This window comes from Chamaea fasciata, unplaced genomic scaffold (assembly GCF_029207755.1).
Source record: "Chamaea fasciata isolate MVZ Bird 193981 ecotype frontalis unplaced genomic scaffold, bChaFas1.0.hap1 SCAF_12, whole genome shotgun sequence".
Taxonomy (NCBI): Eukaryota; Metazoa; Chordata; class Aves; order Passeriformes; family Sylviidae; genus Chamaea; species Chamaea fasciata.
Genome location: NW_027094097.1, coordinates 5,227,501 through 5,240,802, shown reverse-complemented (window position 1 = coordinate 5,240,802; position 13,302 = coordinate 5,227,501). Strand labels below are relative to the sequence as shown.

Genomic DNA, 13,302 nt, shown 5'->3' with positions numbered 1-13,302 from the left:
TTTGCTTGATTTTATGAGAATGACAATCAGAAAGAAGAATAATAAGAATAATAAGAAGAAATAAGAATTCTACAGTTAATTTCTGAACAGAGAGTCAATCCCTTGAGAACTTTACATCTTGTGTTATTGGTTACAATTATTGCAAAAATAAAGCGTGACATCACAAAAAATGGATGCAAATTACGAGTAACAGTTTTTGTCTTTGGTTTTTTGTTGTTGTTTGTTTGGTTTTTTTTTTTTTTTGGGGGGGGAGGGGGTCAGTATTTTTATTGTCTTTGAGTAATCCCCTTGAAGAGCCAAGATTACCTGTGTTAGCAGATTTGAACAGGTGGTTGAAGGGCCGTATTCCTAAAGTGTCACAGTTGTTTTGCCTCGAGAAGCAGCGAGTGCTTTCCCAGTCGGCATCAAGCAGCTCCTGCAGGCTGCCCTGAATGTGGCAACCAGCCCCCGTTAGGGGATTTTGTTGCTCTAGGCAAACCATTAAAGGCAGGCCCCTCACAAGGCACAGTCTCTAGCACAAGAACGTGTTACTGAACATTCTGCAGCCCTGGGCAGCTGCTGCTCTGGGGGCTGCTGGTGGCAGTGCTGGCCCGGGATGCAGAAGTACCTGTCTCTTCTGTCTTAGGGATCACATCCATCTCGCTTTTTACCTTTGCACTGGGTTTCATTATTGCTTCTGCTCGGTGTGACCATAGCTGGACGTGGGCAGGGCTTGTCACACTTCAGAGCAATCTGTCAGCAGTGGGGCAAAGGAGTAGCAGGTCTGGCAGCCCTTTGAGAACAGCGCTGCCTGAAACAGAATTTTGCTATTTGAAAATTCTAGGAGTGAAACAAAGAGTAAGTGAATGATCCTGCTTGCCCTGAGTGAGTACAGCAATGTTATTGTGCTGTGAGATTATATGCACGGTGTTGGAGAGGACAGTGTGAAGCTGGAGGAGGGAATGGACCATATTTATCCTTTCTTTAATTCCACTTAATTCGGTACGTCTACAATGCATTTGGCTCTATGTTTCCATTAAACTGTTATTCTTATGTATTATGGCATTGCTTGTGCTTTTGTGCAGCATGAAAATGGAAGCTGCTTCAACTGCAGAAGAAGCCAGGCTGAGTAAACTTGAGAGCCAGAACAAGTGACTTCAAGCCTTAAACTAAATGGGAGTGCAAAGGTGTGCAACTGTCAACTAAACATGTTAACAAGAGAGCTCTCACTAAGAGGTATGGGAATTACATTCTAATCATTGTCACTGGTGCCTTCTCTAAACCTTTTCTCTCTCTAGCAGTTGTTTATGCTCCTCTGCAGTTAGTAATGGCCCTGATCTGGCACGCTCACACAAATACAGCTCCTCTCGGAAACCAGTTTGTATAGACTGGGGGCTTAGACGCATATTTTATTTGCAAACAGCTGGAAGAGCTTAAGAAGTTACTGTACCACGCATTGTTGCCCCATGCAGGAGATTTCCATCCCTTGCTGGTGAGGATGTCATGCAAACGTTTGTGCCAACGCCAGAGCAGCACAGCCTGGGACAGCCCCGTGCCCACTGGCCTGGCTCAGCTGTGGGACAGTCACGAACGTGGTCACAGACAGGTTCGGTCACCACAGTTTGCCCTGCTCCAGATCCACTCATGTGCAGTTCTAGACTGAAACGCTGCTCACGCTGCACTCTCAGTGCTCTGCTTCCTGCACAGGGATGAGTGACACTGATGATGTTTAGGGTTGGGCACTTACATTGCAAGCTTCTGAGGAAAAGTGTCTTTTCATGGTCTCAGAAGTGAGTAAATGAAGTACCCTGCTTACAAATGGAAGTAGAAAAAGCATTGGTGTTTGGTGTAATTCCCAAATGTGTCATGTTGTCTTATATTCAAGTACAATTCTCCCTCTTTTGTATTGCCTATTACAGTACATGACAAGCAGTTGAATCGCTGAACCATTACAGACTGGAGCTACATTTTTCTTTGCACATATGATTTTTGCATGACATGTCTTTAGTATTATCTAAAACCTACTCAAGCTTTAAATTCTCATCAGGCAGTACTTCTAGGATGTCAGTGACTAGGAGCAAGCTCAGATGAGCTTAATGATTGAGTACAGTCCTGAGGAGAGCCAGCTAGTCTGCAGAAAGCTGCTTAAGGATGTAAATAGACATGTTCTGCAGCCCGGGACACTGCATTTGAGAGGGAATTTGAAGTTCTGTGAAGGACTGAAACACAGAATACGTAACTCAGGGTGAGATTCAAGACATGACTTGTACAGCAGGATGAAAGTCCAGGCTTACTATATAAAGCATATGAAGGATGGAAACAATTTTTCTAACCCCAAATCTGGTTTCTGGATTTCTGAGGAAGGGTCTTTCAAGTCTCTTTGTGAGGATTGCTCTTTGAATCCTGATACTTGAGCTTTTCTTACGTAAGGAAAGGAAACTGTGAGTCTCATTTTCTAGGTGATAACTATGTGATCTTGGGTTTATGAAGCAGTACTTTTCAAGGCTCTTTCTGGGTCACTGATGTAGTATCTGCTGATAGTTCAGTAGAGCTGGCTGGCAGCTCAGTGCTCAACTCTTTCTTTTCTGCTGAGGAATTTTTCTAAGAAATCAGAAACTCCTGGAGTTACCTTTTGAGGTAGGTAATGGCTGTTGTTGCCATCTGAACATTATATGATCATTAATGGGAAGAAAACTGCAAAAATGTGGCTGGAGATCAGATTGCTCCATGAGGAAATGGGCTCCCCACGGGACCCAGATATTGCATGTGCAAGTCTGTGAGCAAACACATTTGCACTCAGAGAGCTGCGCTCTGCACAGCACCATTGCAGACCAGTTCTCTTAACAGGTTGGCTCAAGCTGAGGGCAAAAGGTGGATGGGGAGGATTCTGCTTAGCACAGACATGGAAAGCAGAACTTTATTCATGAGGCATTTGCTTTATTGCAATTAGCTGCTGCCAGGCCAGCTCCTTGTGTTGATGCAGAGAGCATGACTATTTTCACGTTGTAAACACCGTGCATTAATCAGGGCACCTCAATATTATGCAAACAAAATGTACGTAGTTACAAATACTTCCACTGTATTCGAATCAAAAATATGTCGTGAGAAGGAGAGGGGTTGTCAGGTTCATTTCATTAGGTAAGAAATTTGGGACTCTACAGGCAACATTCCCCCTGAGGTTTGAAGCATGTTTAGTCTTTAATCACTACATATTCTTCAGTTTAAAATGAAACATTAAAATTTAAATAAACATGTGTACTTTGTAACTCTGATTTGCAGTGTAAATCATTTTGTGACAACAGGTCTTACTTCGTTAGATGACTACCCTGTAGAAATCAACTGTAGGTTCTATTTCAGAGAAAATATCCATGTGGAATTTTGTGTTTGTGTTTATATTTTTTCATAGTACAGAATTTTTGTGTCATTTTAATTTAAAGGTAAGCAGATCCTAAGGGAACACTGTTTTCAAGAACATGTGTTTTTCCCTAAATATCCTGGAAAATACATCCCTTGGTCCGCTCCTTCATTTGCTTTTAAATTACTCCCATTTCCATATTTTATAGCATTTTAAATAGTACTTTGACAAAGAAATTATAATGTATATAACATATATATTATAATGATAAAATATGACTATAATATTTTATTAAAAATTGACACTAAGGCTCCCATTAATAGATACCTGGATGAAGAGTGATAGAAACTGTGAAGTTTTCCTACTGCATGAAGGCACTTTCCTTAGAACAAGCTGTTTGGAGGAACTGTTGGCTGATATCGCAGGTTTTATCTCATCATCTGATATCAGATGTAATTATTCATGACTCTTCTTTTGACATGTACATAATTCATACTTCGGTGTCCTTTATTTCCCTTGTCTTATCCAGAGTTTTTTCTGTGCTGAAAGGCATTACAAAATGTTTTTAAAAGATGTCTTTGTAGCTCAGAGTGGGGTTTTTTTGGTGGTGTTTTTTTTTTTGTTTGTTTGGTTTGGTTTTTTTTTTTAATCTAAGGCTGGAGAAATCTCTGTCACTTCATTTCTAAACTTCTGGATTTCTGGTGGAGCCACATGGTGGCTTTATATGGCTGTGATACACTAGGTTATTAAAAAAAAAATTAAACTGGGATGCAAAGGCATGTGGCTTGCAGAGAAAACTTCCCCTGTGGCATCAAATAAAAATCTTGGTTCTCTATAGAACTTATAGGTTCACTCTGTCTCTACCTGACGACCACTATGTAGAAAATCAGTGACCCAAGCAGCCTACCTGAAATACCCTCTAATTTCTTTTTTAACCCACAAGAAAAAGCCATATAAAGGATAGAATGATACCTTGGGATCAATAACAATGTTGGAATCTAGAATCAAGACACTTTCTCAAGTATATGGTATTTAATTGGAAAAAAAAGCTATTTTTTAACACAGGAAAGAAGACATTCTGAATATATATATATACATAAAGATATCAGAGGAAATAATGATGGACTTCAGGGTGTGAAAGTATTTGTAATTACTAGCACTCTCTAGTCCTGTAAAAGTGCATGGAAATCTTTTGCAGTGTTGCATATTTATCTTTCTGTTGTTTTCCTGCCTCGTGGGCAGTACATACAAAAGAGTTGCCCATACACTGATGAGGGAGAATTTTTTTACTCCTTGGGTTTTAACATTCTTGCCCGAGTGAGAGAATTTTCCATCGAGCTTGTTTACTTCATGATTTATGTCTAAATTGACAGAGTCCTTTGGAGGCATTCGTGTTAAATTTGAAACAAACATATTTAATGCTCGTGTTGTAATAAAACAGCTAAAAGAGCAGATTAAAAAGATATGCACAGAGGGGTCTGATTGATTGAGGGATTGATTTTACTACTTTTCCCGTAGGTGGGTAGTGATGGCTGTAAATCTCCTGATAATCATTTCAGAAGCACCTTCATCAATAAACTCAAAAGGGACAGTTAGGTGTAAAAATTTGCCAGCCATCAGGTCAAACAAAAGGCAGCAAATGTGTAAAGAAAGAATTGAATTAAATAATCCCACCTTGGCTGGTTATGGCATTAGTCATCTTTATCTCGGGGGCGGAGGAGTCCCCATCACTGCGATTCTCTGGGATTTAGGGGAGAGAAAGGGAGAGGTTCTTTCCCTCTATTTTTTTTTTCTTTTTTCCCCTTTGATTAAACCCGTACTGCTTACAACTCAATTATGCGGGTAAAATCTTGTGTTTGTGAGCAATGATCAATTATTAGTTGTCAGTAATAATGGCGAAGGATTCAATTCTGGTGCCCCCTCCTCTTTTTCTTTTTTTTTTTTTTTTTTTTTTTTTCTTCCTTCCCCTGGAAAATTACCATTAAAAATGGGGGAAAAAAAAAAAAAAAGGCAGAAGAGAACGAGGAAGGGGGAAGCTGACAGCATGCCCACAAAAGTAGTCACACCTAACCCCACACAATCACAGGACTTGCAATGTTCATAGTGAATAGCGCGATCCAGGCTATTGATAATGAAACAATTCCGGAGAGCTGGTGCTCGCTGCCCCAGGGTAGCTGCGCCCCAGGACTGTCTCAAAAGTTTATTATACACGGGAGCATAAAGCCAAGTTCCCAGCTGACTGCAGCATCTGGAAGCCCCTAATTACACACATTTCTAAAATATATGTAACCTGTGTTGGCTGACAAACGACGGACTTGCGAGGTCAGCTGGAGCGCCGTTCGGAACTCCAGTGAAGTGTGGCTTTTTCACTTAAAATAGAGGGAAACAGAGAACGTAGAAAACGAGGAGGAAGAGAAAGAAGGAAAAAACCCCTCCATAAATAAGAACCCGAGCGCCCTGCTAAGCGGGAAGGGCATTTTGGCGGGGTGAAGGTGCGAGCGGCACGGGGCAGCTTTTGCCGTGCGGAGGAGCCGCAGGTTTGGGCTGGGCTGGCCCGACCCTCGGCCGCCGCCGCCGGGAGCCGCCGCCCGCCCCGCGCCGCTCGGGCCGAGGGGCTCGGCCGGCATGGGCACAGAACACGAAATCAGTTGGATCCCCCCGCCATTCTGCACCCCCCGATCGTTATTGAAGATGTTTTATAATTATGAGGGGATCGTGCAGCTTTTAACTCCATCGTGCTAAGGGTGTTGTGTCTGATGGCAAACCTGAATAACAATAATCCAGGCTAGTGTGATGCATCTCATTGGAATCGTCTATCAGTAGAATGAACTGCAAATTATCCCCTGTTTACCATCTCCCTTCAGTGCTCATCTCAATGAACTGGAGATCGATCCCCACCACGGGTGTCTTGGAGCCAGGCTGATTTGCATTGAAGCACATTAGAAAACCTCCCACCTCCATTAAAAAGAATAATCCGAGAGGTGGAAAAAAAAAAATCTCCAAGGTGTGGCGGGGAAGGAAAAATATGTCACTGTCATTCGGAGCATCGAGAGGGAAAACCCGGGATCAGAGTATTTACGCTTGTGAACTCTCACAACTTCTGTTAGAGACAATGACGTTTAATTGATGTATTGCTATCAACAACAATAAAGACCGATTTTTCTCTAGCCCTGGCACTGCTGCTCTGCCCCCACCCATTCCCCACCCCTCCCGGCCCCCAGCGAAGGAGAGGAAAACAAACAATAAATAATCAATCGGTCGTGGATGAAATACCAGGCGCCGCTTTAACACTGGCGAGGAGAACCGAGAAAAAAAAAAAAAAAAAAAAAAAAAAAAAAAAAAAGTTGTAAAACTTAATTTCTCCAAATTAATTCTTTTTTCTTTAAGCCACTCTTTTTCGTCTTGTTGTTGCTGCTGTTGCTTTTTAATTACCTGTCCACGGCCGCCTTTTTCCAGCCACGAAGCAAAGGTACTGCGCATCTGGGGAAATTTGTCTCAAGCTTAATCGGCAAAAGTATAATGAAATTGTGAACGCGAATAATTTTGGGAGATCGTCTAGCTTAGAAACCGTAGGAAGCTTATGGAGTGATTGATACAGTTAGAAATACAGGCATAAATGTGCAAATAGATCCGCGTGGGTATTTGTGTGCATCTACGTGTGGCTAGCAGTGAGTAACGAGTGCGTTTCTGTGCGTTCAGGTTCGGTTTCTTTCCCACTGTCTCAGGGTACGGAGGGTGACAGCCTGCGCTGAGTGTATCCATCTCTGCCGAAACATCTCTTTAAATATTCAGTGAAAAATAATGTCATGTGAAGTACCACCTATAGCAACATTATTATCTTCATTCTTCAACATCATCCCCGCTGATAGCTTCGTTTGTCTTTTTCTCAAAATCTACTGTACCGAATGCTGCGGGGAGGGAGGGGGCTCGCCCTGTGCAGAAATGAAAAGAAGCGTCAGTGACCACTTTGCAACGCTGTCTAAATACTGGAGTGGCACCTGGGAGGATTTTTCGGTTCGTATGCATTTGTTTGGTCGGGTTTTGCGGCTGTTTTTCTTCCCCGCACCCTTATTGATAAACGTTTTACAATCTCTTTCGTTTAATAATGAGAAGAAAACGCCACTAAGCCGGTTCCTCGAATGGGAAGATTTGCCCCTCTCTCCTTTCTCCTCTCGCTCACTCTCTAGGCTTTACCGGCTCATTTGAAATTGAAATGAGTTGGATCTGATCAGCCTCTTGCTTTTACAGAGAGTTTGTTAATATTAATACGGGAAAAAGGAGTAGCTTCTATAGAAGAGTAAATAATCCAGCGGGGGGAGTGGGAAGAGAGAGCACTAGATGGGTCAGAGTGGAGGGAAAGAAGCGCCTGTACTCCCGCTTCTGCCGGTTCAGCTTATTTTACAGAGTAACTTTCCGTGCCCGCAGCAGCGTGACGCGCGGAGGGGCGCGGGGAGCGCAGCTCAGGGGGCACCCACCATCTACCCACAGCGTCCGAGTATCGCTGGATATTCGAGACATTAAAAATAGCCTTGTCTGTAGCCTCTGTGCAACTATACTTTTTTATTTCAAGATCGTGACATTTGTTAGTGAGGGGTTCCTCCTCTGCAAGTAACACATGGGCGTAAAAGTTTGGCGCGCGATGCATCCAGGGCAGAAGCGCGGTGCCCGCAGGGTCCCGGTGCCGGGAGATTTGGGGGCCGGTCACAAGGAGCGGCCGGGGGGAGCGCGGGGCTCTGGGACGGCCCCGCCGGCCACACCGAGCGCAGCCCGGCCACCCCGGCTCCGCTCCGCTCCGCTCCGCACCGCGGGCCGGGCCGTTCCGCTCCGCGCTCGGCGCGGCCGGGGGCGCCTCCGGCGGGCAGATGCGCGTCCCTCCCACACCCGAGAGGGAAACAAAAGTCAGGAGCGACCCGGGGGAGGGCGGGGGGCCGGGGGACCGGAGCGGGGCCGCGGAGCGGGACGCGCCGCCCGCCCCCGGCCGCGGCCCCGCCGCCGTTCGCACCGGGCTCCCCGGGCGGACTGACGGCGAGTGCAGCCAACCCGAGCGGAGCGGGGGCGGAGCGGCCGCCTGGTCCGCCCGCCGCTCCCAGCGGCGCCCTAATTGTCCTGGGAACGTGTGAGGTAAAAAACAAACCCTTCCTATTTTCAGCACCCCTCGGGCCGTGATATATGGAAAGAGAAGTGGAGGGGGGTAGGAGGGAGAGACCTGGGGAAGGGCGAAATGGATCTTTATTTCTAAATGCGGGGACAAGAGGAAAAAAAAAACAAAAACCCCAAAAACCCAAAACAAACAAACAAAACTAAGAAAACAAACAAACAAACAAAAAATACGCCCGAAACTTTTTTGCAGCAAGGGGACGGAGAGAGCGGCAGCGTGGCCGGAGCAGGGCCGGGCTCCGCCCGCGCAGGCACTTGCCGGGAGCGGGGCCGACCCTCCGGGGCCGCTGCTCCCTGCCGGCCGCCCCAGCCGTGCGTCCTCCCCCGATCGATTATTGGTCACCCTGCCCTCCCTCCGCCGGTCCGGACTGCGGGCGAGGCGGGGGGAGGAAAAAAAAAAAAAAAAAAAGAAAAGAAAAAAAAAAAGTAGAAAAAAGTAGGAAAAAAAAAGAAAGAAGTAGGGGAAAAAAAAAAAAAAAAAAGTGAAACGCAGCGCAAAACTGCGGGAAGGAGGGAGGGAGGCGCGGGGAGCCCGTCGGGGCTGGAGGAAGGGGCGAAGGGAGACACATTCCTATAGTAACCGGGATGGCGCGATGCAGCTCCAGCTGGTTGCTAAGAGGGTTAAACTGTATCCAAACAGCTTTGGGGAAATCCAGCCCCTTCTCCTGCCACATGGATCGACTCATTGGGTGGGAGCGGCGGAGAGACAAGGGTCTCCAGCAAATCAGCGCCTAATTGATTAAGGCGAGCTGGTTTGAATAGAGCTGGCCATGTGCCAATCGCCTTTCAAAGAGCCCCTCTATGATTAATCGCAATGCATTATTGATAATCATAATTATAGCAGGACACATGCGCGGTGCGCGGAGGATCGGGGAGGCTGGGGGGGGGAGGCTCGATTTCCGTAATTTTGAGAAGATTTTTTTTTAGTAATTTTTTATTCTGCCCCAGCTGATGTTTGAGCCAGCATGTCGCGGAGGAAGCAGGCGAAGCCTCAGCATTTCCAATCCGATCCCGATCTGGCCTTGTTATCCCAGCGAAATGGTGAGTTCTTCTCCTCTCCCTCGCACACATTTTAACACAAACACACACAAAATAGATGAACTTACCTTGTGGGGACTCGGAACCGCGCCGGGCAGTGGTGCGGGACAACAGGATCTCCAGGAGTTATATGCGGGGCGGGGGGGGCATCCTTCTGAGGTTTTGCTCCAAGTTCTTGGGTTTTATCTTATTTTTTTTTTAACTCAGCGTTTTGTTCCGTCTGTTTCTTAACGAAACTCCAAACTCTTTCCGTTTTTTGATGTTTTCCCTCCGCCCTCTCCCAGCGGGGCGGTCTGGCATCCTGAGCCCGCGGGAGATGGATCCGCGCCCCCCGCGTCTCTCTCCGCGCCCCGCGGAGCTGGGGAACAAAGTGGGGCTGCGGTGGGGCGGCTGATCCCGTAGCCCCGCGGGACGGATGCCCCGTCCGGCCACACACGCTGCCCGCGCCGTCCCCCCGAAAGGGCCGGAAAATCCCCCCCGGGCACCCACATTCTCGCCCGCCCCCACCCCCCCGCGGACCCCGGCGCTCCCGCACCCCCCGCTTCCCCGCAGTCCCGCCGGGCGGAGGACGCTGCCCCGCCGCCCCGGCCCCCGGCTGCACCAAAGGCTTCCTGGAGGCGGAAAAGTTGCCGCCGCCGGGCCGGGCCGGGCCGCGGGGGGATCGCCCCGTGCCGGGAGCTGCCGCCGCCGCGCCGGGCTCCGCTCAGCCGCCGCTCTCAGAGGGGACTCGGCGGCCGCAGCGCGGAGGCTCCGGGCAGCGGGGAGCCGATTTGCTCTCCCTAAGGTTGTGGGGTTTTGTTTGTTGTTTGTTTGGGTTTTTTTTTTCTTTTTCTTTTATTTTTTTTTCTCCGTCTCCCGCTTCCCTCCAAGCCGGTAAGCGAGGGATAAACGCTGGCTTTGTGTCCGCCAGGATTTGCAGAGGGAGCGTGTGAAGTATTTTTTTTCTTTCTTTCTTTCTTACTCCCTTTTGCCCTCCCCTCCGGAACAGGGGGATTTCGTAGGAGTTCTGCACAGCCCGGCGGGCGGCGGAGGGGACGCGCCTCCGGCCGTACCTGTGCTGGGACACGGGGCGACAAGTGGTCGGCTCGAGGGGCGGCCGGGCGGCCCGGGTCAGCGTCCTCCCCGGTCCTGCCAGCGCAGGCTCTGATCCCCCCCGGCCATGAGGAGGGCGAGGGTACCGGGGGGCCGCGGGGGGACCCGCCGGCCACGGGTGCGGTGGGCTCCGCGGCGCAGAAGCGCTTCAGGCGGGCAGGTAAGGGAGGACCGTGCGCGGCGGAGCCCCCGCGCCTCCCGGCCCGGGCCCATCGTTCGGAAGCACCGAGCGCTTCCCGCGGCGACTTCTCGGGGAAGCGGCGGCGCGGGACCCTCCGCTGCCGCGGCCGCTCCGCGCCCGGCGGTGCCGGCAGCGCTGGGCCCGCAGAGCCGCCGCCGGGCCTCGCCGTGCCCGCGCCTCTCGCCTGCGCCGGGGACCGCGTCCCGGGCTCCGCGCCTGGAAACGGGGCGGAAAGTTTGCGGGATGTTGTGCTTCGCTGGAAGCGTTTACCTGGTTTCCGAAATCCCCTGGATGCCCTGCTCCTACTCCAGCAATTAGATCAGAACTGGCCTCGCGGAGCTCTGCGAAACGTTTCTTAAAAGTCATTTGGGTCCTGAGAGTCGATTTGGGGTTTTAAACTGAGTTTTGTGAGCTTTGAATGCACTCGAGTTTTGCCGTTTCCTCAGCGTGATCCCCTTTCTCATCTCAGTAAACGTATTTATTTTTCTTACGATATTATTCCCACTTCCGCTCGAAGTTTGGAGTAGGAGTTGGAGAAGCGTTAGGGTTTTAGTTGTCTTTCATCGGCCTCCTGTGAAAGAATTTGGAACTTCTTATAGAGAGCAGAGAAAAGAAAATCAGAGGGATTTTTTTACATCTTCACTTCGTATGATTGCATCTTTTGACTTTTGCTATCTTTTTTTGTTTGTTTATAGTAGGTGGAACGGGTCAAAACCACTTCAAAGTGTATTTTTTTAAAGTAGCCGTTTTCTTCTGTTTTTAGTCTTTTGATCTGATTTTGCACATCGTTTTCAAATGAAGTACAGTGGGAGTGTGAGAAAGGAATGTTAACTGAGCAGCTTTCCTGCCTGTTGCTAAAGGATGTCCTTGAAGTGAGTTGGATCTTGCCTGAAATGATGGCATGGAAGTGAAGCTTTTGTTTAGTTTGGGTGGCTATCGTAAGTTAAGAAAGAGAATGTCAAAGTTTATTCTGTTTTAAAAATATCTACCAGTTTCCTAGGAAAAGCAGCGTGCTCTGCTATAAAATCTGTAGGAGCCTTCCCTTTCCCTTCTCTAGTCCTGCAGTAGGGTTTTGGCTGGTTTACATGTTTGGGCGATAAGTTTCGAGTCAGTTGCCTAGAAGGTGTGCTTTGTAATGGTGCTTCAGGGCTCAGAACGCCAGTAACATTAGCATAGAGCTACCCCCGCCTTTCCGGGGTCCCCGGCCCTGGCAGCAGCTTCTCACTTGAGCAAGACAGAGTGGCAGGGCCACGGCAGGGACGAGTTTGCGTTATGTGCCTGGGAAATTGCAAAACAAAACTTGGAAATTCCAAGCGCTTCTTTCTTCTCCTTTCGCACTGTGAATTCAGGTTTGCTAACCCTTGTCCAGCCCGCGCAGGGTGCAGGCGAGGGGAGCATCGCTGGCTCTGCGGACACTTGCAGTGAGGGGCTGCTGGGCAGGATTTTGAGGGAATCAATAGAGTGGCTCCGTGAAAATTTCTCGCATCTGATTTGAATTCCGATTTGTTCAAACTTTCTGCTATGGTTTCATATCTAAAGATCAATAGGGAAAAATGTTCCTCAGACTGCAACAGCATGTTTTGGTTTGGCTTTTTTTTTTTTCCCAATCGCACTCTCTCTCTTTTTTTTTTTTTTTTTTTTTTTTTTTTTTTTTTAAAGTTCAAAGCTCATGAGTTCACTCCCATCAGGAAGACTTTCCACTCTAAAATATATTTCTGGTGCAATCAATGGATAAGTAAGTTTACCCTTGTAAAATCCTGTGTATGTGCACGTTTGATAAAGTTCGTATTGGAGTAACCAGAGCAGCTCTCAGATTAATAGCAGAAATTACTTGCAGCATAAATTATATTCAACAAGTGACTAATTACTAGTAGGAAGCGGGTAAGAGATCATGGGATTATTTCCCTTTGTTAATAACTGCAGCCACTTTCATGACATTTTTAGATTTTTTTTTCAGGTTTCTTGGAATTACATTCCCAGTTATAAAAGAACATTTTTGGGGTGCAATATTCCAAGGCAAAAGTTATATTGGAGAAATAAACCATCTAAACTTTGACAAGGAGAAAATATTTACTGCCCTTTCTTTTAAAGGCTCATCAGAGTCAATAGTGGATTTTGGTGAATTCCTGCTGCAGCATTATGGTCATCCACACAACTGTTACTGGGCCCATGAAATGGAAGAAATGATGGTTGCTTTCCTCAGTAGGATCTGGAGGACAGGATGCTCGGGAGACAGAACTGCTCAGTTAGGCTGCTTTTAGTTCTTTACATAGTTAGGCCTTTTTGTGAGGTAGCTGCCGTCTGTTGGTTCAGGATACAGACACTTGGGTTTTTTTCCAAAGGTGAGCCCGGGGTGCAGAGGGCCTTGTGAAATATCACTTATGCAGATGCAATTCAGAAATAATTACTGAAACCCATATGGTGGAAGTTGTCTAAACCCCCTGTTAGTTCAGACCCATTTTGTGTGTGTTTCCCCTACATAACCCCAATCTTTGTCTTG

General features: G+C 47.5%; 1 protein-coding gene across 6 annotated transcripts in view; it reads left to right on the top strand.

Annotated features, from left to right (window-relative positions):
• The first annotated feature begins 750 nt into the window (after positions 1-750).
• SALL1 (spalt like transcription factor 1) overlaps positions 751-13,302 on the top strand; it is a 24,433-nt gene continuing 11,881 nt past the window's right edge. The window contains exons 1-3 of one of the 6 annotated variants that reach the window (XM_066194255.1): positions 751-981; positions 1,065-1,215; positions 9,440-9,532. In XM_066194255.1, coding sequence (XP_066050352.1) covers positions 9,457-9,532 — 76 coding nt within the window. In that variant the 5' untranslated portion in view covers positions 751-981; positions 1,065-1,215; positions 9,440-9,456. Of the gene's footprint in view, positions 982-1,064; positions 1,216-6,763; positions 6,804-7,254; positions 7,349-8,440; positions 8,456-9,033; positions 9,348-9,439; positions 9,533-12,465; positions 12,538-13,302 lie in introns of those variants that run through there. The other 5 variants (XM_066194254.1, XM_066194253.1, XM_066194258.1 and 2 more) reach the window with 5 other exon arrangements.